The sequence below is a fragment of the Tenebrio molitor genome, chromosome 2 (assembly GCF_963966145.1).
Source record: "Tenebrio molitor chromosome 2, icTenMoli1.1, whole genome shotgun sequence".
NCBI classification, from domain to species: Eukaryota; Metazoa; Arthropoda; class Insecta; order Coleoptera; family Tenebrionidae; genus Tenebrio; species Tenebrio molitor.
The window spans coordinates 31,371,412-31,392,908 of NC_091047.1; the positions used below are offsets into that span (position 1 = coordinate 31,371,412).

At 36.9% G+C, this 21,497-nt stretch overlaps 1 protein-coding gene and 1 long non-coding RNA gene across 3 annotated transcripts; one reads left to right on the top strand and one right to left on the bottom strand.

The window, feature by feature from the left end:
* Positions 1 to 4,462: 4,462 nt before the first annotated feature.
* On the top strand, positions 4,463 to 5,091 carry LOC138124635 (uncharacterized). 2 transcript variants are annotated; one of them, XR_011157232.1, is made up of 3 exons: positions 4,463 to 4,688; positions 4,754 to 4,894; positions 4,944 to 5,091. It is a non-coding gene; the product is annotated as an uncharacterized lncRNA (long non-coding RNA). The 2 variants fall into 2 exon arrangements; XR_011157231.1 differs by lacking the exon at positions 4,463 to 4,688 and having other exon boundaries at positions 4,699 to 4,894.
* Positions 5,092 to 14,161: 9,070 nt separating this feature from the next.
* On the bottom strand, positions 14,162 to 14,951 carry Vha13 (V-type proton ATPase subunit Vha13). Its single transcript, XM_069038530.1, has 3 exons — positions 14,780 to 14,951; positions 14,473 to 14,672; positions 14,162 to 14,421 (listed from the first exon to the last, which is right to left on the bottom strand). Exons 1-3 carry the CDS (start codon positions 14,859 to 14,861, stop codon positions 14,353 to 14,355), a joined length of 351 nt encoding a protein of 116 aa, XP_068894631.1. The 5' UTR covers positions 14,862 to 14,951; the 3' UTR covers positions 14,162 to 14,352.
* Positions 14,952 to 21,497: the final 6,546 nt, after the last annotated feature.

Consider the following 21,497-nt stretch of genomic DNA (forward strand, 5'->3'; position numbering starts at 1 on the left):
GTTCCAAAGTCCGCATCCATTCTTGCATTCTAATCTTCTTCGATGGAAATTTGAAAACGCTAACGTAGGAAGACTTACTTGAAGCATAATTTGACTTGCAATTGGGTATCTACGAGAACACAACATTTGTGTGGCATGTTTATTTTTCAATTACTGAAATTAATTGCACAATTAATTGTCTTGTCAAAATGATTTTTGAATGAACCGCCTTTCTTTGGAAGTGCCAATATTTTTGAAACTCAGGATGCTATGGAATGGCCCACTAAGAAATTTGGCAACACAGCCAGTGTCCTGGCCTGTTAAAATAGAGACCGCCTTGACTATATCCAACCTTCTTTTCATTCAGCTGGTCACTATTTCTACGCAAAGGGTGCCCACTTATATCTGCAAGATATGATGGCTCTAGAACAGCTAATGGATCTAACTGAGTTTAAAATGTTCACAGAAGGAGATTTTATAATACGCCGATCCGATAAGTTTTGGTCCGGTCAGACTTGACAATTGAGCAGAAGCTGATGCGGTCTTGAGAAGCTACGGTGGATTGACAAAGGGGCGTGGAATCTCCAGCAATGTGCTGACACGGTGAACCGTAGGAATAGTGTTCATGCTAAACATATGCGAGGCAGGTGCCCGTCGGAGCTGAAATTAAAGCTAAATAAATATGTTCAAGTTCATTATTTTTCTCATGAGAGGAGTATTTTTGACTATTTAGGTATACATATTTTAACAAAATAAGAGACCTAAACAAAAAAAAATCACTTCTTGGAAGAAATACCCAATATTTGAAAAGCTGTATCTTGCAAACTACTAGACGCATAAAGCTCACTTAGGCCTCAAATTGTAGTGAATTTACTCTAGTTTAAAAAAATGTAAGTGTAACTTTTTCTATGAGACTCATACCTTAGGACCTTGAGCAAAAACTAAAAGTAGTGCGAAAATTTCGCTGTTTTTTGGTTACCATCCAGCGCACACAAATTTGATTTTTTACTCTTGGCTGAAGTTCACACGACATATTAAAAAATTAGAATTATATGATATTTTGCAAGGTCGGATGTATACAGCCTGTGCATTCTTAAACTCGAACATAGGCAATTAACAATAACATTGTATTGAACGTTTTTGCTGATTCCTGCTCGCCAATTGAACCTACAGCTAAGGTAATGGTATCAATAGAAAGATGAAATTATTACGCTTGAAATGATACCAATTATAAGATTAAAGGTGCGAAGTATATTTTAAAATGCTAATTTAAAACTCGGCGTTTTTTATTTAATTGTATTTAAATTTTTTTATTTAAAATCATATTTATGACATGTCATTTTTTTTAAATTTGACAGCATTTTTCAAAAAATTTGGAAATTTGTTGGTTTACGTCAAACGAAAAATGAATTGTTACTCCAATGAAGAACGAATTTTTATGGTAAAAATCAAAATTGTTTTTGTAAAATCGTATCAAAATGAAGTCACTTATACAGTAATTTGCGGGGGTAAATAATGCCTTTTGCGCCCTAAGGCCTAAAAGAATAACAATTAATTTTAATAGCTATTTTATTTGTTGCATCATATTGGCAACCAACAACAGAACTCTTGATTTTTGAGAACGAATCATGTCATTTATTTTTTCAAAGTTTTAATTGGATTTAAATGATTTTACAAAAAATAATATTTGCATTTCGGGCGTGAGCGGCGATTTCGGCCCTTTGGCGTCTTAAAATCAGGAAATCTGCTTCCAATAAGATGGCGGCATTTCGGCTTAGATGTTAGAAATTTTTTATACCTATGATTCATTTCCAAATTGTTGGATTGGTAAAGGTGGTGCTATAAATTGGCCAGCAAGATCTCTCGATTTAGCACCTTGCGACTTTTTCTTGTGGGGCCACCTTAAAAGCAACATTTACAAAAGACGCCACCCAGATATTAATTCTTTGAGTGAAGCAATAACTGCCAACTGTTTTTTAGTCAAGGAACCGCGACCTGTTGATTTAGGTTTGCAATAATAAAATTTCCTGTTACTCTTATTGTCTTTGAAAGTGTAAATTGCGGTGTTGGTGGTTCTTTGATGGAAAAACAGACTATAGATGGACATGGATAGCAGTCGCGAGGACGCTCCTACGTCAGGACAGCAGTCGCGAGGACGCTCCTACGTCAGGACAACAGTCGCGAGGACGCTCCTACGTCAGGACAGCCGTCGCGAGGACGCTCCTACGTCAGGACAGCCGAATGTTAGATGAAATTTCAAATGTCCCGCCAGACGGCGAGGCCAGTGGTCCGGAGGCAGCGGGGGAAACACCGCTCTGCTCGGATCAAGAAACAGCAAGATCGGAGAGTAGTAATCAAGCTCACATGCAGTTATGTTGGTCATCTACCCAAAATAAATTCGTTTTAATTTGTTAGAGAATTTCATTTAACAGTAGGTATACGGTATACTCCATTCTTTATCTTGGTGAGTGGTCTTAGGGAAATTTTCAGCCGTCAAGTTGAATTTAGGAATTTTTGAAAGTTCCCATGGAAAAGTGCGTTGGTAGTTGTAAAAAAATATTCAAATATTACAATAATGTACTTACAGAGACGCCACGAAGTCTTTCTGTTTATTATTTTCCAAGTTAAATTGCTCAAGGCGCGTCCAGACTATATAACAAAACATGTTATATAGCAATGTAACATATTTGTTATAAAACTATGCTGTGTAACTTGTTAGAATTTTATGTTTTTTAACATGAGCATCTAGATTATATAACAGGATTTTTATAACAAAATGTACCGCAGCTCAGTACGTAAAATGGCACCAAATGCAGAGGATGCAATTTTGGCAGCAGCAGCAGCCTATATTATTGTCTAGACCGCGCGTTAAGTCCACACGAAGATTTTGGGTACGACCATCTTTAACAGAGCGAAAACGATATTGTGGTACAGATCTTTTGGGGGATCTTGCAAAAAATGATGTGGACCCATTAACAGGTGAAATTCGGTGCGATGGTAGTTTCAAAAACTTTATAAGAATGACAAGTTCTGATTTTGAATACCTTATAATGGAAATCGGCCATAAAATAGGCAAGAAGGACACAACTTTTCGAGATGCAATACCAGTAAGAGAAAGATTAGCAGTAACGTTGAGATTCCTAGCAAGTGGAGATTCCTACATAGTACCTAAGTTTAAGCCTGCTCTTCAAATTTTCGAAGCAGAGTATTTCGCTTATTGTGCCAGAAGTTTGTGATGCTCTCATAGAGTGTTTCAATAACATGTTGTATGTTGTCCAGTGTGGACAAGTCTGAACATGTTATAAAACAGTGTTTTAAAACATCGTTTGATCTTTACCGACAACTGATGGAGAACATAAAACATGTTATAAAACAAGAAAAATGTTATAAAACACTGCGTTATATAACATTTTTTCTTTCGTTTTTCTAACAAGTTGTATAACTTTGCTATATAACATGTTTTGTTATATAGTCTGGACGCGCCTTCATGATTCACATGCACCGAGACCGAGACATAACCTCAAACGTGTCATCTTCACATCGCATCGTTTTCTAAAATTTTAATAACTTACTTGGGAATTTCAAAATGTTCTAGACCGGCCACACACTTTCCGGTCAAATTTGATCCGGTTTATAGTTTAAGAATCCGGTTAATTTTTCAAACCCAAACTTCTTTGCAATATTGCCCGGCACGGGACGGAAATAATGATTGACCGACGACGGACGCCGATAATTTTCAGACCGGGAACGGTTAAATTTGAGAATGAATGTGTACGGCTTATATATTTACATTTCGCGACATAAGATCGCAAGATTTGGACATGAATGCTTGATGAAGATTCTGAATCTGAATGACAGCTTGACAGCGATGACAGTTAATATTTGATTTACACCACACGAAAATTTGGTGGAAAAAGTAAAACTTACAAAGCTACCCATGGCTTGCTTGATCGCATCGACCACTCACCAAGATAAAGAATGGAGTATAGGTACCTATTTAATGTAATTTTACCTTTTTCTTTGGTATTGTTTTTTCTAAGAATTTATAATAAAAACTGCTTTTAAACTGTTAATTACTTTAATATTATTATTATTATTAATTAGAAATAATAGGATAATACATATAAAATACACAATTTTAATTGCCTATGTTCGACTGTGAGAGGACTAAAAAGATTCATCATTGAATCTTACTTTCGTAATAGTGCTTTCAATAACGGAGATTTTTTTTCTGACGGAAATTCGAGTCTAGAATTTGGGGTACATTTTTACGTTGACGGGAATTCGTGTACAGGATTAGAGAGCCTACGTCCAAGCCGTAGAGGGTCAAAGCCAATGTATAAAATATTATGCTGACGGGAACTCGTGTGCACCGTTCAATTCCTCGTAGGTGTACGGGGAGTTTTCCATAAGGCGCTTTAGGTGATGCTTGACCATCTTAATTTCACTCTCCCAAATACTACCCTGGTGAGCAGCTGATTAACTCCAAATGAATTGCCTTAACCGATAAGCATATGCTTATGAACAGACAAACATATCCCTTAGTTAGACTTTAGAATTCGTGATTGCTTAATCTCAGTAGGTAAAATCGACAACAAGGTAGAGAAATGGTCTGTGAAGGTTGACTCGAAAGGAAGGCAAATCAGCCATTATTTGCTCTGCAGGAGAGGCAACAAATCGGTAGCATTTAATACATTTTCTGGGCGACAGTAAGTATGTAATAGTTTCTGATGTTCATGCATAATTATCATCGATTTTGTGACGGAATCTTCAGCAGGCAAAACAATGGGAAACCGTTGAGAGAATGAAACACTTGAATTTTTGAGACGGTCATCAACCCGTAGAATACTTTCAGAATCGATAAACTGGTTTAAATAGGTACTGCATCTTGTTGAACCTCAATCAACTAGACGCAGTAGGTAAGGCTATTTCTCTGGAAAAATAATGATTTTGTATGATTTTAGCAATCAAACTCATATCTAGCAGCATTGGCTCAAAAGTACTCAGGACTCAGGGGTTTTACGGTTGTATAGTAGTTGCCGGGGAAAATGGAAATCTGGCTTTTTGATTTGAATAACTTTGGGTTGTATTTAAATAAAACTGTAATGGTTACATTATTAAGATTTATGACCTCAATAAGCGGTCGATACTCGATAGGCACTTTTCTCTTGTAAATAAACAGTCGCCCTTTTAACAGGTATGTAGTGTTACGTTATTTATTCTCCCTTTTGGTGAAATGTTTCCAAAATAACGATTTAACAGACTTCGGGTCGAAATCCACTGGAGACTGCTCGAGAGTACAACCAAAAATGTGGGGGTGGGTGGTGATAACCGGGAGAAAGGAAAACTCCGAGTCGTTTAACAGAAATAAATATATTTTACTCAGTCCTGCACATACCGGGTATCAACCACCAAACCTGGCCAGAGGCACATTAGACATATTAAAATAATATATGAGTTGCTATGAAACATATTATTGTTTCGTCAAATTTGCCCAATAATTGAGCATAATACTGCTCTATGTTCGTTCTTCCCTTTTCCAAATTTCAAAAGTATTTCTACTTTCTACGTTACCTACATCAAAAGTTTCCTGATGGCATTGTTTGTACGGATGATAATTATAGCTGTCAATATGACATTACACAATAATATATTTCATAGCAACTCATATATTATTTTAATATGTGTAATGTGCCTATGGCCAGGTTTGGTGGTTGATACCCGGTATACAAATCTAATAACTTTCAACAAAAAAGTTTCTCACCCTAAATTTTTATTTACAAAACGAAGGGTTGTGCCCTCGCCGCGATAAAAAAAGAAAAACTCTCAAAAGGAGATTGAATTCGAATCAAAAAAAGGGGAACCGAAGGCGAAGTCCGCTATCGTCTACGACGCTAATCTTGTACGCCGCCCACGATCGGCGGGACCGTCCCCTCGGGCCTCGCGTCGTTTCCCCAAAAGGAAAGAAAAATTCGAATAGAAAAAGAAGTCGGGCGGCGGCCGAGGACACAAGAGATAAATAATACTAAAAGAACGATTTAAAAAAACTGTTATCGGTCTGACTGGCCGTTTGTAGGTGAGGTCACCAACAGACCGATAACCCAAACCCGAACAAAAAAAACGTTCTGCCTGAAACGACGCGCTCGCTTCCCGAAAACTAAAAATTTACTCTATCACCCTGGCCTTGGTCGTCACGGGGCGGTCGACGTGTCTGGAAACCTGGACGTTCCTCGGGCCCACGGTGGACGACGAAATCTGGGCGTGGAATCTGACTCCGCACTCTGCGTTCGGTTCTCCGCGAACCTTCCGTCGGGGATCCGCAAATCCGCTCCTCGGCGTCTGGGTTCGGACTCCCTGGACTCTTCTTCCTGCCTCACCTTCTTCGGACTCTCGACGTCTCCACACCCCTTTTCTCGTCATTCACTCACTCGCCGTTTTCGCCCCCTTCACACTCCGACACCTATCTGACCACCAACCAAGGCAAAAGACCAAAGACCTCTCCTCTTGATCCGCAAAAGAAGGAATGGGTACATTTTTCATTCCCCCCCGAAGGGGGGCGGGCTGCTGAGGCTTTCCAGAGCCTTTTCAGCCACATTGACGGGAAATTTCGGGATGGATGCGGTGAGGATGGCTGCGGAAGGAAGGTGGTAGGTACTGAGGGGTAAATACTGACCCAGCATTCGCCTTATCTGTGATATGAGACCTATGCTCATACCACGATGTGATGTAGTGGGGAAACCCCTGAAAAAACCCACTACAGATCAGGCGGCACCGGGGTTAGAACCCGGGACCTCCCGAGAACGCAAAGTGCCGCGCTGATCCGCATTGGTTCTTCTCTTTTATAGTTTCGTCCCTCTCAATTCGGATTTTTATCCTTCTCGGCGGAAAACGGACTCGCCTTGAGTCATGCGCACGATGATCGAGAAATACTTGCATTTTTTAAAATGTAACAGTAGGTAGGGTAGGCCCATAACTTTCGCAGACATTTGGGTGGCTTGCCACAATTCTTCCGGTTCCGATAACTAACCAGAGTCCTAATCCAGTTCCTCCTTCCACAAGGATTGCATAATAATTTTGGCTTTTATAACTATGTACTACATTTACCAGTCCAAGTAGATCATAGATTTTCAAAATGACAGAGAGGATATTTCGTATTTTACTATTATTGGGGACAAAATATGTAGGTACGGTCGATGGACAAATAAAACTGGGACGAAAATGACAATCACATAAATTGAAACTTTCCAAATCTCCCTTTATCACAAATAGGTTAACTTTGGTATCACATATTGAATTGTATACACACCGACAAATATATTGACAATTCAATAGTCTGATTTACATAGCTTACATTTCAAGTGTCCCAGTTTTATTTGTCCATCGACCGTACAGTTACCGCCAGGGCATTTCGTCAGTTATTTTACTGTCAACTCGAAAATACAGTGTGGAATAAAATGATTTACATCTAGTTACCTTTGGAATTTTTGCACATGTAAATTTTCCTGTACCGCTCTACCTTTTTTTTCGAAGTCCGAACTATTAGTTCTGTCAATAAATGTCATCAATCGAATTGACAATTGTTAGGTACAATTTACTAAATTGAATTAACAAACGTTGGTGGCCACTTTCAACACTAGCCGTGACTTGCTTTTGTTAGCTCCTTTTTAATTTCGATCTTAATTTTGCATTCATATCATCCCTTCGCAATAAATCACATTTGGAATTTGGATATATATTTTGAGGTTAGGCTTTCTTTTTTTTGTAGAGCGGCATTTCGTATTTTTACAAGTGTAATGCAAAGGTAACTAGATGTAAATCATTTTATTCCACACTGTACTTGTGTAGCCTAAAAGCTTTATTGTCATTATGACTGACATTCAGAATTTTTGTGACAGAAATTCTGCCACGCACAATAAAATTCAAAATGCCACCAGTAACGTTTTTGATTGACAAATTGACATCCATGTCAAAAATTCCAATGTGGGGTTAGAAATACAGTGAGTTTTTTTTAAGACTGGCCATAGGGTTTTACATGCTAATTTTTCAACCCCCTGTTAACTTTTGTTCCGATAAAAATATTCAAACCATTTTTGGAACAAAGTTGGAAGATTTTTTAAACTATCGGATAGATTACAATTTAATATCCCAAACCGTCGAAAAAGTTGTGAAAAAAATATTTTTTAGGGCGCCGAAATCGGCCGAAATAATAGTACGTCGAGCGGCCGCCAGAGTAGCGCCATTGTCGGCTCAATCAGCACCTGACGATCTCCAATTGTGGACGCTTTTGGCGCGTTAAAAATATTTTTTTCACAACTTTTTCGACAGTTTGGGATATTGAATTGCAATCTATCCGATAGTTTAAAAGATCTTCCAACTTTGTTCCAAAAATGGTTTGAATATTTTCATCGGAACAAAAGTTTACAGGGGGTTGAAAAATTAGCATATAAAACCCTATGGCCAGTCTTAAAAAAAACGGACTGTATATAAAACCTGTTTTACAGCTAATGTCAGTTGAATGACAACCGTGGCCGTGACTGTACCTTGGTCATCATTTTTCTGTCACTTCAAAAGAAAATTAATGTGAACCAAATTGCTGAAAAATTGGGTACAGCAAAAAGTACTGTTATACAGTGGCTGCTCGTGGACAAATTTAGCAGTGGGCACAAGTAAAAACAATGAAGTATGGGTTTAAGAATCTTACCAAAACTTTACTTGTACAAAAAATCGGCTCTCCTCTTCTTTGTGGGCGAAAATATTTCGATCACTTTTTCATTAAAGTTATTAATATTTTTCACCAACTTCTATTCTATTGATAACATAGCCAGTGCCGTTAGTCTGTCTTGGTCCATAGTATTTCTTTAGAAATTCTTTCTTCTTTTGAGTGTGGAAAAACAGCGTTCACATTCAGCAGTCGTCATTGGAATAGTTGCAATTATAACAAACCACAAACATTTCTGATACACTGCATATGTCTTCTCTTTTATATAAAGTTGACAGTTCTGTTTTAAGTTTGGAAGGATCAAGAACATCATAACAGCGTGTTGCGATTTCAAAATCCTTTTGTGGAAAATCTTTTGTATATTTTTGAAAATTTTCTCTGCAAATTAAATTTGCTGCTGAAAGATGGTCCGTAAATGTAAATCTATCTACTGTTACTGTTTCCCGCTGATTGGTAGTATCGTGCTCTTTTAGAAGGTCGCTCTTCAGGTTCCAAATGTATTATAGAATCGATACTAGTATTTCATATTTTGAGTATTTCTTCTTCAAATGCGTTTAAACACTTTTTAACGTATGTCCCATCAGCAGATCTTTTTTGCAGTTGACCGAATAAAATATCTAGATTATAAAATATCTTCATTATCAAATGAAATGTCTCTAACCAGAATAAGAACTCGGTATTTTTAAGTAGGAGATTAATCCTGTGGCCTTTGTAACCGACTCCGTGTCTTCAAATTCATAAATTTCTTCCATGGCTTCCAAAATTTCATCTTTTTTTCAAAAATTGTGTTTATTTTCCCTGCTTTTGAAGTTCTATCTAGTATTTGCACCTCTCGGGAGTTTTTTATGTAGGATTTTATTAAGTATGGCAGTTCTTTTCGGAGATAAAGAGAAAAATATCGAAAATGCTTCCACGTTCGCAAAAAATATTTTGAGTCTTTTATTAGATGATGTGGCTTGCTTCATTATCAAATTTATCTGATGCGCGTAGCAATGTACAAAATGTGCGTTAGGATATTTTTCTTTGACTTTTCCTTGAACACCGTTATTTTTACCACTCATAACATTGGCTCCATCCTAACTTTAAGCGATTAGCTGGTGCTGAGAAATCCCTATTCCCTTTAGTTCATGCAAAATGGATTCGGATAAATTTTCAGCTGCATGACCCTCTGGCTTCATAAAACTCCAAAATCTTTCAAATAATACCCCTTAGTAAACATATCTTAAGACAATAACTATTTGCTGCAAATTCGAAACATAACTAGGTACACGATTTTGATTTTTTATTTGTTCTCTGCAAACCTGGAGCATAATATACATGGTGGTCCCGATATAACCTGCGAAATCCAGTAATAGGTGACGATGAGTAGAACTCATACACAAAAAAATGTTTTTAACAAAAGTTTTCGTTTTCGAGATGAAAATTATTGAAAATTTGGTCGAAATTTGCTGTACGCTAATGAGTTAATCGGGTTTAAAAAGGTAATTCTGGTTGCTTGGTTGCAATTTCTTTAGCAACAGTACCTGTAACACCTATGACATTTGTCAACTTTAATTTTAAATTTGCGAATCATATAAAAAGTTATGAAGTTCACAAAACAAGAATACGCGGATTTCCATTTACTCTATGGCGAAGCACGTGGTAATTCAAGAGCGGCAAGGCGACTATACGACGAGCGTTTTCCTGAAGTAGTGCTTCTGTCCCGTTGTACTTTTGTGGAGTTACATCTACGTTTATGTGAGGCTGGTTCTGACTGGTTCCAATACGATGGCGTCCCCGATCTTCCATTTAACCTCTTTGGATTTTAATTTTTGGGACCACACGAAAGATTTGGTGTAGGAAGATGAAATAAATACCTACAGAAGACCAACTCCGGGAATGCATAGCAAATAATGTCGCAGACCAGGGGCAAGCAGACACAGGGTATCTACACTTGACGACCATGTAGCTTTGATTGAGACGAAACAAAATAGGCTTTTCACAACAGCCGTTCGCGCGAGAAATTTAACAGGCTTCCCTGGAAGTGTAAGAACGGTGCATTGTCGCATAGAAAGTAGCGTACATACTTCATAATCATGTTGCTGCGGTCAAGATAAGACTTACTCCGCGACACAGGAAAGCAAGAATAGGTTTTGCGTTGGAACACTTGCTGAAAGATGAAGTTTACTGATGTCAAAAATAGTTTTTTTCCGACGAGAAAGTGTTACAATCTTCTCATAATAGTCACATTAGAGTATATAGACCACCGGACGGTCTTCTGTTAATAGGTATGTGGGCATCGTGTGGGCATGGATTTCTGCTGGTGTTCCTAGGACAATGCTTCATGTAGAAGAGCGAAAATAGTATGTCTGTTGTTACCGGACACCGTTTGAGCCCCGGTTTTGCTAGTGCAGACTGCAGCTTAGTCCCAACTTCTCCAAAAAATAGGTGGCGCCGGCCGAGAAAAGTCAAGCTTAGTTTTTACACTCAAAAAGCGTCGTGTCATTTCACTCCTCTTCCCAAAAATGAGACTGCGTCTCTTTTCAGAGCCTGGCTCTGGTAAAAGTGAGCTCGACTACGAGACGGCCATCTTCTTCAACGGAAGAACGCATCGAGAGACGGGACAAATCGGTTCTTGTGGGAGTCGTTCCGACGGAGCAGAGACATCGGTCAACGAAACGACACCGGCTCCCCGTGCAACTGTATTCAACCTCGAGGACCTTGACAACTTGACTTTTCTCGGCCAGCGCCGCCTATTTTTTTTTTGGAGAAGTTGGGACTAAGCTGCACTAGCAAAACCGGGGCGCCAACGGTGCCCGGTGATACTGTACAAGAAATTTTGTTTTTCGTCTGATTGTGCTTTTGTATTTGTGCTACTGATAATTACATGATTCTGGGTGAGATGGAGGTAGTAGAACCAGAAGAAATTATTGAAGGAGCTGCTGCTGTAGTTGGCAATTTGTTGCCATCAAAATCGAAAATGTTATATGACATGACGTACAAAAATTTCAAAAAGTGGTGCATGGAGAAGAATGTAGAAGTCACCGCAGAGAACGTTTTACTAGTATTCTTTGGTGAAAAGGCCAAAATGTTTTGTTGGGGCTCGTCTTCCTTTGATCTCCTGTCAGGCGGCTCCAGTTGTGATTAGGAATGGGGGGTCGTCTCTAAGGAAATTTTTGAACAGTTTTAGTAAGTGTATTTCCAAAATGAGTGAGGTCACAAAAGTCGGTCTGCACTTGCTAATCGCTGCTGGAGGAAGAGACCGCAGTCCGGTCTTGCACCTTGCACCGTCCAGCCGCGGTTTTCCCTCACGAGAGGCTAAATGACCCAGGCCATTCCATACTTGTGCGCAAGTCCTATAATTTTGCGCGTTATTTAAATTTGACGTTCACGGACTTAGAAAATATCGCAAATTTATTGTTTAAAAATTAGAACAACACTTGCGTATCTAATAAGAAACAATACAATAAAAGACCTTTTTTTTATGTAGTAAACTCATTTATACAGGTGTCCCAGAACTCGCGCGTCAGCTGTTAACTGTGAATTTTAATATTTAATCCAACAAGGATTCTACAACAACAAACGTGAAAAGTATATTAGTTTTGAAATGAAAACGATTTTAAGATAACCAATCACACACGCCTTCCTGAAGGTAACTCTGTTAAATATATGCGTTTCCGAGGAAACGATTTTAGATGTTGCTGCTAAAAAAACTGTGATGAAATGTTTGGACAACGAGTTTTATAAGGGTTGATTTGGCGCACAAATCCCAGGTCTAGAAAACGACCCGTAGGCGAGTTTTTTTGTTATTTTTTAGATTTTTTAAAAATTTTTAAATAAAAAAATTAAATTTTCAAATTCTAGGGAATTTTGTATTATGTAATTGGTAATTCAAGGTAACGGATGCAACTACCTACATCTGCAACATATGTTAAAAAGTAGAGTTTGGAAGTTTTTTAGTGTAAATGACAATATTACACTGAAATATTGATAAAAATTTTCTTAGAGATCCATTAAACTACGAGTGCTTTAATAGATTGCCATAAACGACTCCAAATTGATTACAATAATAGACCTATTAAAAGATTCTAAAATCATAATTATATCTTTAGTTTGTGTTCTACTCATCTACCGTTCTTTGCCTTACGCGCAGCACACGGTACAGTGCCATGCGGTACATGTAACAACAAAGCACCCAAGTTACTAACGCATGCGTATTGGTAAGGATCGTCCTGGGTTATTTACCCTCTCGTTTTTCCCTCCTACAAAGTTAGGGGTGGTTCGCCCTGTGTCGCAGACACATACCACCCGCACTACTCCTAGTAGCTAATTCAGTTGCCTAACCTAACGTCTCTAAAGGCCCATACACAATGGCGTTAACGTTACGTCGATGTTAAAACGTTAATGTTAACGTTAGATCTAGAAATTCAAAATTACATGTATTTCATAGTGGACCGTTCACAATGACGTTATGATGAAAATTAATGTTGTATGATATTGTTAGCGTTAACGTTAGTTCTAGAAATGTTCTGGATTCTTAACGTTACATTCTAACATTACAGCCCTTTCACAATGACGTTAACGTTACGTCGATGTTAAAACGTTAATGTTAACGTTAGATCTAATTACATGTATTTTAGTATTTTTTTAAAAATTATTTCCGCTGACTAATGTTAGAATGTAACGTTAAGAGTCCAGAACATTTCTGGGTCTAACGTTAACGCTAACAATATCATGTAACATTAACTTTCATCATAACGCCATTGTGAACGGTCTACACTGAAATACATGTAATTTTGAATTTCTAGATCTAACGTTAACATTAACGTTTTAACATCGACGTAACGTTAACGCCATTGTGAATGGGCCTTTAGCCAACGGAAATAATTTATAAAAAATACTGAAATACATGTAATTAGATCTAACGCACATCTAACGTTAACATTAACGTTTTAACATCGACGTAACGTTAACGCCATTGTGAAAGGGCTGTTAAGCTAACGCCATGGGCGCAGTATTCAATGATCAAGGCTTGTATGAGTATCTACGACAATGTTGACATTAGCAAATTTTCAAAATTTGTCGCTTTCTTAAAAAACAATTGGGTCATAATAAAATCTCCCTAGGGCAAATTATGAATATTATGTACCTGCGGGTATAATTATTCATTTCTGTCTCAATTTCGATGTGATAGAAATCAACAAATTTTCCCGGCAGTGAAAAAAATAAATAAAAACCGACCTCCATAATATTATCGTTTATTTCGGCAAAATATTAAAACTTAGTAGCTGCGTACGATTGTATTAAATTTTAATGCATGATTAACCCATGAATCAGAAACTTCGATTAACTTAATTTTGCTTTTGTAAACTGGCCCCATGTCACTCAAACGACATTGATGACCAAAGTAATTTGTCCCCAATAGTACTACTAATTTCAGTTTACCCTAAACTTTGGTTCACTTCTACACCAATCAAACCTTAATCCCCCTAAATATTTTATTTTTTAAGTAACAGTTACAAAACAAATACTGTACAACGGAATTAGACAATTATCATTGTTAAAAGACTCTAAAATGACAGTGAATGGAATGAACTAAAGTACATTTCATATTATATACCTACATAAGTAACATTAACAATTAAGCAACTTGTACTTAATGAACTAAATGCAGCTTAAGCACGGTAATTTTTGTGAATCTCTGGCTTAATAGCATACACCAACTGAAGAACCTCCTCAATCACCTGAAAACCAACAATCAAATCTCACCCTGAAAGCTAGTTTGTGACACTCACGGGATCCTTCTGGCTCGCTACGGCTTTGTTCATGTCGTCGATTCGCTGTCTAGTGTCCGCGTCAATCTTAGCAGCGACGCCCTCCTTGGACCCCATGTGTTTCGCCTCGAAGTCACGGAATTGACGTTCGCGTTCTTTGCGGTATTTCTCGATTTCATCTTGAGCTTCCTCCTTTGCTTGCTTCAACCTTCTGGCTTTGCCTGAAATAAAGTTTTTGTTGAGAACGATAACTCGTGACTACATTCGACTGTCACTGTTACACCCATTGCGTTGTTTTGTGAGTTGGGATTTCGAGGGGACAACTTACGTTTACGTGCCTCGGATACCTTCTCCGCAGCCCTCTTCTCAGCCGCCAGAAGCTGCTGGATGCCCTGCGTTTGACTTGCCATTTTTTAACAAGGACTTCTTCGGAACGGGGAACTACTAATGCACCTGATTTCCAACCAGTGTCATATGATATGATCGAGATCGATTAATTACGAACTTGAACGCTATGCGATAGCGGCGCTGCAAGCTCCAGCAGAAATAGGTCACATGAGTCAATTCGTCCTATGATTCAGTGGCTCTCAATAAGCGGCATCAATCTCGTAGGTAGATAAAAAGTGTAAATAGTTTTTTGTGTATCGAGGCCCAAAAAGTGCATCTTTTTCATCCGAGTGTGGGTTTTCTAGTCGAGGCGCAGCTGAGACTTGAAAACGGGCGAGGACAAAAGGCACTTTTTGGCCGAGGTGCACACAACGTTTTTCAGTTTTTCGTGATCGTTTAGGCAAAATTTTTGAAAATGTTGTTTATTATATCGAATGTTCAATTGAAAAGTTCATCAAGTGGCCTTTGAATTTTTGACAACATTGTGAATTATGTCTTAGAAAATCAATGACAAGAGTTAGGTTAGGACAACGTTAAGATGTGATACTTTCGACAAAATTTATTTTATAATATGTAATGTGAGTGCCTCTTAATTTGACGAAAGTTCGAAAGTTACAGCGATGTGCAAGCTGTAAAATTTTAGGTTAGTTTTCTTTTTTCTGTTGAAAGCATTAAATGCACACCAAAACATTATGCCTACGTTATCGACAAGCCGAGGGACAAGTTAACAATTGCAAAGATGCAATCTTCTTGGATAATCTGCTGGCTTCAATTTCTGCACTGGTGTGACTAGGGTCTGACACGGTAGGGACAAAAATGTAAATTCTTGTGTAACATTGTATGCGTTGTTCCAACAAAGAGATTAATTTGCTGACTCAATAGTCAGATAGATGTTTTTGGTGCATTAATTAAATTTAATTAATTGAAGTTCAACTGTACTGAAAATGAAACTCAACTCAAAAAAGACATTTCACTTGCAAAAGTCATAGCCAACTTGATGATGTACTTTTCGTTTTGAACACCCGTTAGGTACGGTTGGTGGACAAAAAAAACTGGGACAAAAATGACAACTATTCAAATCGAAATTTGGCAAATTTGCACCGTTTAATTCAGGCTTGCGAACAAATAGGTTAACTATGATATGATGACATAAGACAAAAATGCCACGTGTGACACTTACAAACATCAAATCGAATTTTAGATTTCATCCGTTTTCAATTCCTTTTTTAAATCCACACAATTTATAAAAACACGTAGGTAAAGGTAAGTTGAATACTTATATATTGCATATTTGTTTAAAACAAGTTGTTAACGAACAAAAAACCTAAACCTAATACTTCGTCATTGCACCATTATTTATCAATGACCATCTGTTCGACAGTATTTGGACGAAACTCATTTTTATACATAATTGAGGTCATACGCCCCCAAATACTTTCTATTGGATTTAAGTCGGGTGACTTGAAGGCCACGGTAAAGTACGCACCCCTTGCTCATCCAAGAACTCTCTAACAACCCTGGCTCTATGGACATGACAGTTATCGTCTTGAAATATAAAATTTCGTTCACCAAACACATGTGTTACTGAGGGAAGCATTATCTCCCTCAGAATTCTAACATAAACCGGTGCTCTTAGCCTCTCCTCCACATTTGCACAAACTCCTGGGACCCTAATGCTGATGCATCCCCATACATTGACTACAAATCGTTCACTTCGATTGGTGGCGTGAACTTATTCTTCATTATATCTTGTCCCTACAGCTCTATATACGCGGAGCCGTCCAGTGTTAGAAGACTGGAATGTCTTTTTATCAGAAAAGACTACCGCATCCCATATATTTTGATGAATATAATTATTCTTAAGCAAGCATAACTCTTTGTTGTTTATTCTGTGCAGTTAAAAATTTTTTTTTGCTGCACATTTATTATTTAATTCAGATTTCTTTATTCTTCTTCTTGTTGTTTTTAAAGAAGCAGGAAAATTCGTCTCCTGTCGAGCTCTGATGGCGGTTTGAAATGGATGTAAACGAAGAAAGTTTATCATATCAAAATCTTTATTATCTGTGGTAACTTTTGGACGGCCAGAGCCTGGTCTTCTTACAATGTTACCAAAAGTTTTTAAAGTTTTTGTTTGACGAGCAAAACAGTGTTTTTGCTAACGTTTAGCTCGTTAGCAATTGCTCTTATGGTAATACCCTCCCCAAGGCGTTGTCTAATTACGTGGTTTTGTAATTCTGTTAGATTTGGCATTATATCTGACAAGATAACTGTCAACAGTGTTTGTAAAAGTCAGTTTTATTTTGACTTTATTTTGACAATTAAAGCTTGATACAAACGTAAGAAATTTTGCGTGTCCCAGTTTTTTTTGTCCACCAACCGTACATAAAATAGGGGTAATTTATAAAAACTGAATATGTTTTGTTGGTTTATTTGACAGATGTCTGACGTAAGCCCAAGTCGCAATCCTAAGTCCTTGTTCACAATGGACATAAGCTTGACATAAGGCATAAGAAATTCATGATGCATGCAGCGTATATACTATTAATTTTTACGTAACTTATGAGAAGTGACCTCAGTGAACATTATTGTTGTGTACAAAAAGGCATGGAGAATCATATTCGAGTTATATGAACACATAAATTATTTTCCAATTGCCCAAATTTATAAATTATTCTTAGGTATCTCTTATGTATTTCTTATGTCTTATGTCCATTGTGAACAAGCACTAACATTAACAGCGAAAAAATGGTAGAGTAAAAATTAACGATAGGTAAAGTGCGTCTATCGATATTTTAAAACGACCTTTTGCTTCCTTCAGTGGTTTATTGCCCGCTAATAAAGATTGTTGTAAAAGTGGTGAGTAACCGATCCTCAATAATCCGCAGGTACCATCGAGAGTTTTTGTTACAGGGTAGGTAAATAATCCCCTAGTAATGAGACCATCATAAACGACCCAAAATGTTAACTAGTGTTTAAAAAGTCGTTTCAAAATATCGATAGACGCATATATTCTCGTGTCAAAAATGGATTACTCCCTAGAATTCGAACTTTAGGGAAATAACGTTTTTCATGTTGTGTGTAACTAGATTTTTCAAAAGTAATTTAGAAACGCCTAAGGTTGGTTACTTTGAATTGAGAGATTAAATCCAAATAAATATGCCGCCAGTAACCAAAATTGATTGTGAAACGAAAAATCATCTATCACTTAGCGAGAAATTAGCCATTTGCAACTGTTACAATTAATTTGCTGTCTTACATTTTTGGGATATCTTTTGTTTGTCTCCAGAAACCACATAGCCTCCAACCTAACCAAATTTATGGCAACCTAGTAACGAATATCCCTAAATCCTAGGGAGTAATCCATTTTTTAAACGAGAGTAGTCTATTTTTTAATCAAAGAACCACAACACCGCAATTTACACCCAAAATAGAGCTGACAACATTGTACACTTTTGACATAGGGTGAAAAATCTCATCATAAAAAATTTAGGTTATTAGAGATATTAGTATCGCAGCATATTAATAAAGTTAATAACAACTAATAACAACTAATTTGAGAGTTTAATAAATGTCTTACGTTGCGAGGCATTTTTAATAACACGTTCAAATTTTAGCTGCGAGTTTGCGTACTTTCAAGGACATTAAAAAATGACAGACGTTGGCTGGTATCGCCAATAGATATCATTAAATACCCTAAATTTAGTAAAATTTTATATTTACAAACCTAAATCAACAGGTCCTGGTTCTTTGATTAAAAAATAGACTATACAAAGAAATTATGCTTTAAATACAGAACCAAAGGTTCGAAATGCCCCCCATTTTGCTCTAAACATAACTATTCTTTTTAGGCTCTCGAACAGATTTATTATCCGTTCACCTGACATCCGCACTGTCAGTGTTATTTTATATCCAAATTAGTCGAATGTACAGTTGCGACCAAATAAAACTGGGCAGCAATTTTTTCTATTGTAAATCGGAATTAAATATTAAATCACCTGAAAAATCATCTCCTAGGAGATAACATAAAAAACTATTTTTCAAATTGACATCATCCGTCACTGTTATGTTGTGCCACAGGTATGGGTATCTGGTTACCAGAGAAACTTTCATTTTAAAAACCTGAATTACCAAAATTTATAAAAATGACATCAAATGTCAATTTAGTGATCGCTTTTATTTGGCCGCAACTGTACATCAAAATTTCGACTTTTCTGTTGAGTACTTATACAATAAATCTAGTGATAAATAAATTACTGGTGTCAAGTAAAAAGAAGTTGGGTTATACACTGGTGTTTCAAATTATTTTTTCTAATTTGCTGTTTTAACAAAGCTGTTAACGCATTCGTTTTGAATGTGTTAATAACCTATTAACACATCCGAAATCTAGGAACTATTTTCAGTTGGTAACACACATTGCCGGCAGCAAATTGACTCTGGTATTCTCTGCTATTTGCCGCATTTCTAGATAAGTCATCTTTAATTGCAATTTTACTTGCGAAAAATGACAATTATACAGGGTCTATCAGAACTGGCGGACCAAAATAATACGGTGAAATCATCATCTTCTGGGAATAATAGGAAAAATATTTTAAAAAATCCAACCTCATTGGATTTTAAAATAAGAACGTTGTTAATTGACCAATCGCGTTTAGATATAAAATTACCTTAAAAAATTATATTAGTAAACTAGGTACAGGTTGCAAAGACACACTTGTCATTTGCAACAGCATTTTTTCAATATTTCTGAACCAAATAAAGGCACAAAGGGACCAGCAAATCATAGTTTAGATAGAATATTTTCCATGTAAGTACAGTTTTACAGTAATTTCAAAGGACTAATGCCATAAAAACGCTGTTGCAAAGGCAAAGTGGTTTTTTGCAACTTGAGTCAACTATAACTATCGAAACAAATTTGATTGTTGCAAAGACATAATAATTGAATATTATGTCATAATAAATTATTTCTGACAATTACAAAATTCATTAAAAACGCTTAATGTTTACTTCTTCAGAATATTTTGATATGCTTGTCTTATATGGACAGTGTGATGAGAGTGCCACAATTGCTGCTCAAGAGTACGCAGTTCGGTTTTTGAAAAGTAATCCATGCTCTGGAAGTGTGCATTCTGGTTCTTTTGCTGCACTTACAATTTCGGGAGGTGTACACGAAAACGCTTCCTCAACAGTTTCCCTTCCTTCTACAGGCTTTTGAGCAATGTTTTTTGTAATAGTAATTTACGTTATAAGTCCGGTAGGTTACTTGTAACAGTACGAGTTAGACATTATGGACGAGGCGACGCGACGTTAGGAGCCGAATCTAGAATGTCTAAACGAGTACCTGTTACAAGTACTACCGGATGTATATCGTAATGTATTTTATTTCATACTGGAAGTCTCTTGTGCATCATAATTTTAATTGAAAAATTAAAAAATCACATTATATTGTGAAAATAGCATCACCTTTTTTCCTGTGGCAACGGCCGTTGCTATTGTTTTTATAGATCGAATATTTTTTTACTTTTTCACTTTTCAATGTCAGATTTGATGTATAAAAGGAAAACAGTCCGGTAGGTGTTGCTAAGTGATACTTTCCGGCTCTGATACTGACGATACTGTTATGACTCACCTACCGGACTCAAATCGATGATGCAATCGGGCATCTACCGGACAGTATGAAATAAAAACACAAAGAACACCGACACAAACTGACACAACAATTCTTTCTGTTTATTCGTTGTCACTAGTTACAATAATCACTGGACATCTGATTTTAACAAAAAATTCGAAGAGCGAGCGTTTTGTACATTTTTTCGCGCGTGAGCGACAAAGTGACAGTCCTCGGAAAACGTCAACTTTGCGTTGTCAAATGCAAGCGCAAAGACCTACTTTCTACATCGATTGTAGAAAAACCATCCGCTAATAAATTAATTTTTAACAACCGGTTATCTACAAATAACCAAAATTCTATTCTGTAAGACAAATTATTAACGGGTAGGTTAAAAAGCATTATTTTAGCGGCTAGGTTATTTTGAAGAATGAAGTCAGGCACGGAAGCGTACAAATACATATGGCAACGTCGCATAAATCACTGTCAGCTGGAGGAACAACAGTCATAATTATTTGCAAAATTATACCTAACCTCAACTAATAACGGGTGACTATTAAAATTTTCACTTGGAGTTGGCTTTGAACGAGTTTTTATTTTTTCTGTTACTTTAGACACACGCAAGAACGAACGACAAATGTCAGTCAGTACAATTGAAACATAACCTATAAATTATATAAAACATTTATTGAAATGTCAAACTTGTCAGTGTCTAAGGTGCAACGGAAAACAAAGAATGATCCATAGCCAACCCTAAGTGAAAATTTTAATAGTCACCCGTTAGTTGCAGACTACATTGGTATGGGCACAGACTACTCAAAAACGTGAAATTGAAATTAAAAATCGACCGGTTTTTGTTATTTTTTCAAAACTCAACAATTTATGATTTATCGAATTGTTGCATTACTTTTGCCCCTCACTGTATAAATGAAAGTAATTGGTAATTGGTACCACTTTTACGACAACCCTCGTTAAGCGGCAATAAACCACTCAAGGAATCAAAAGGTCGTTTTAAATATCGATAGATGCACTTTAGGTATCAACTCAAATATGT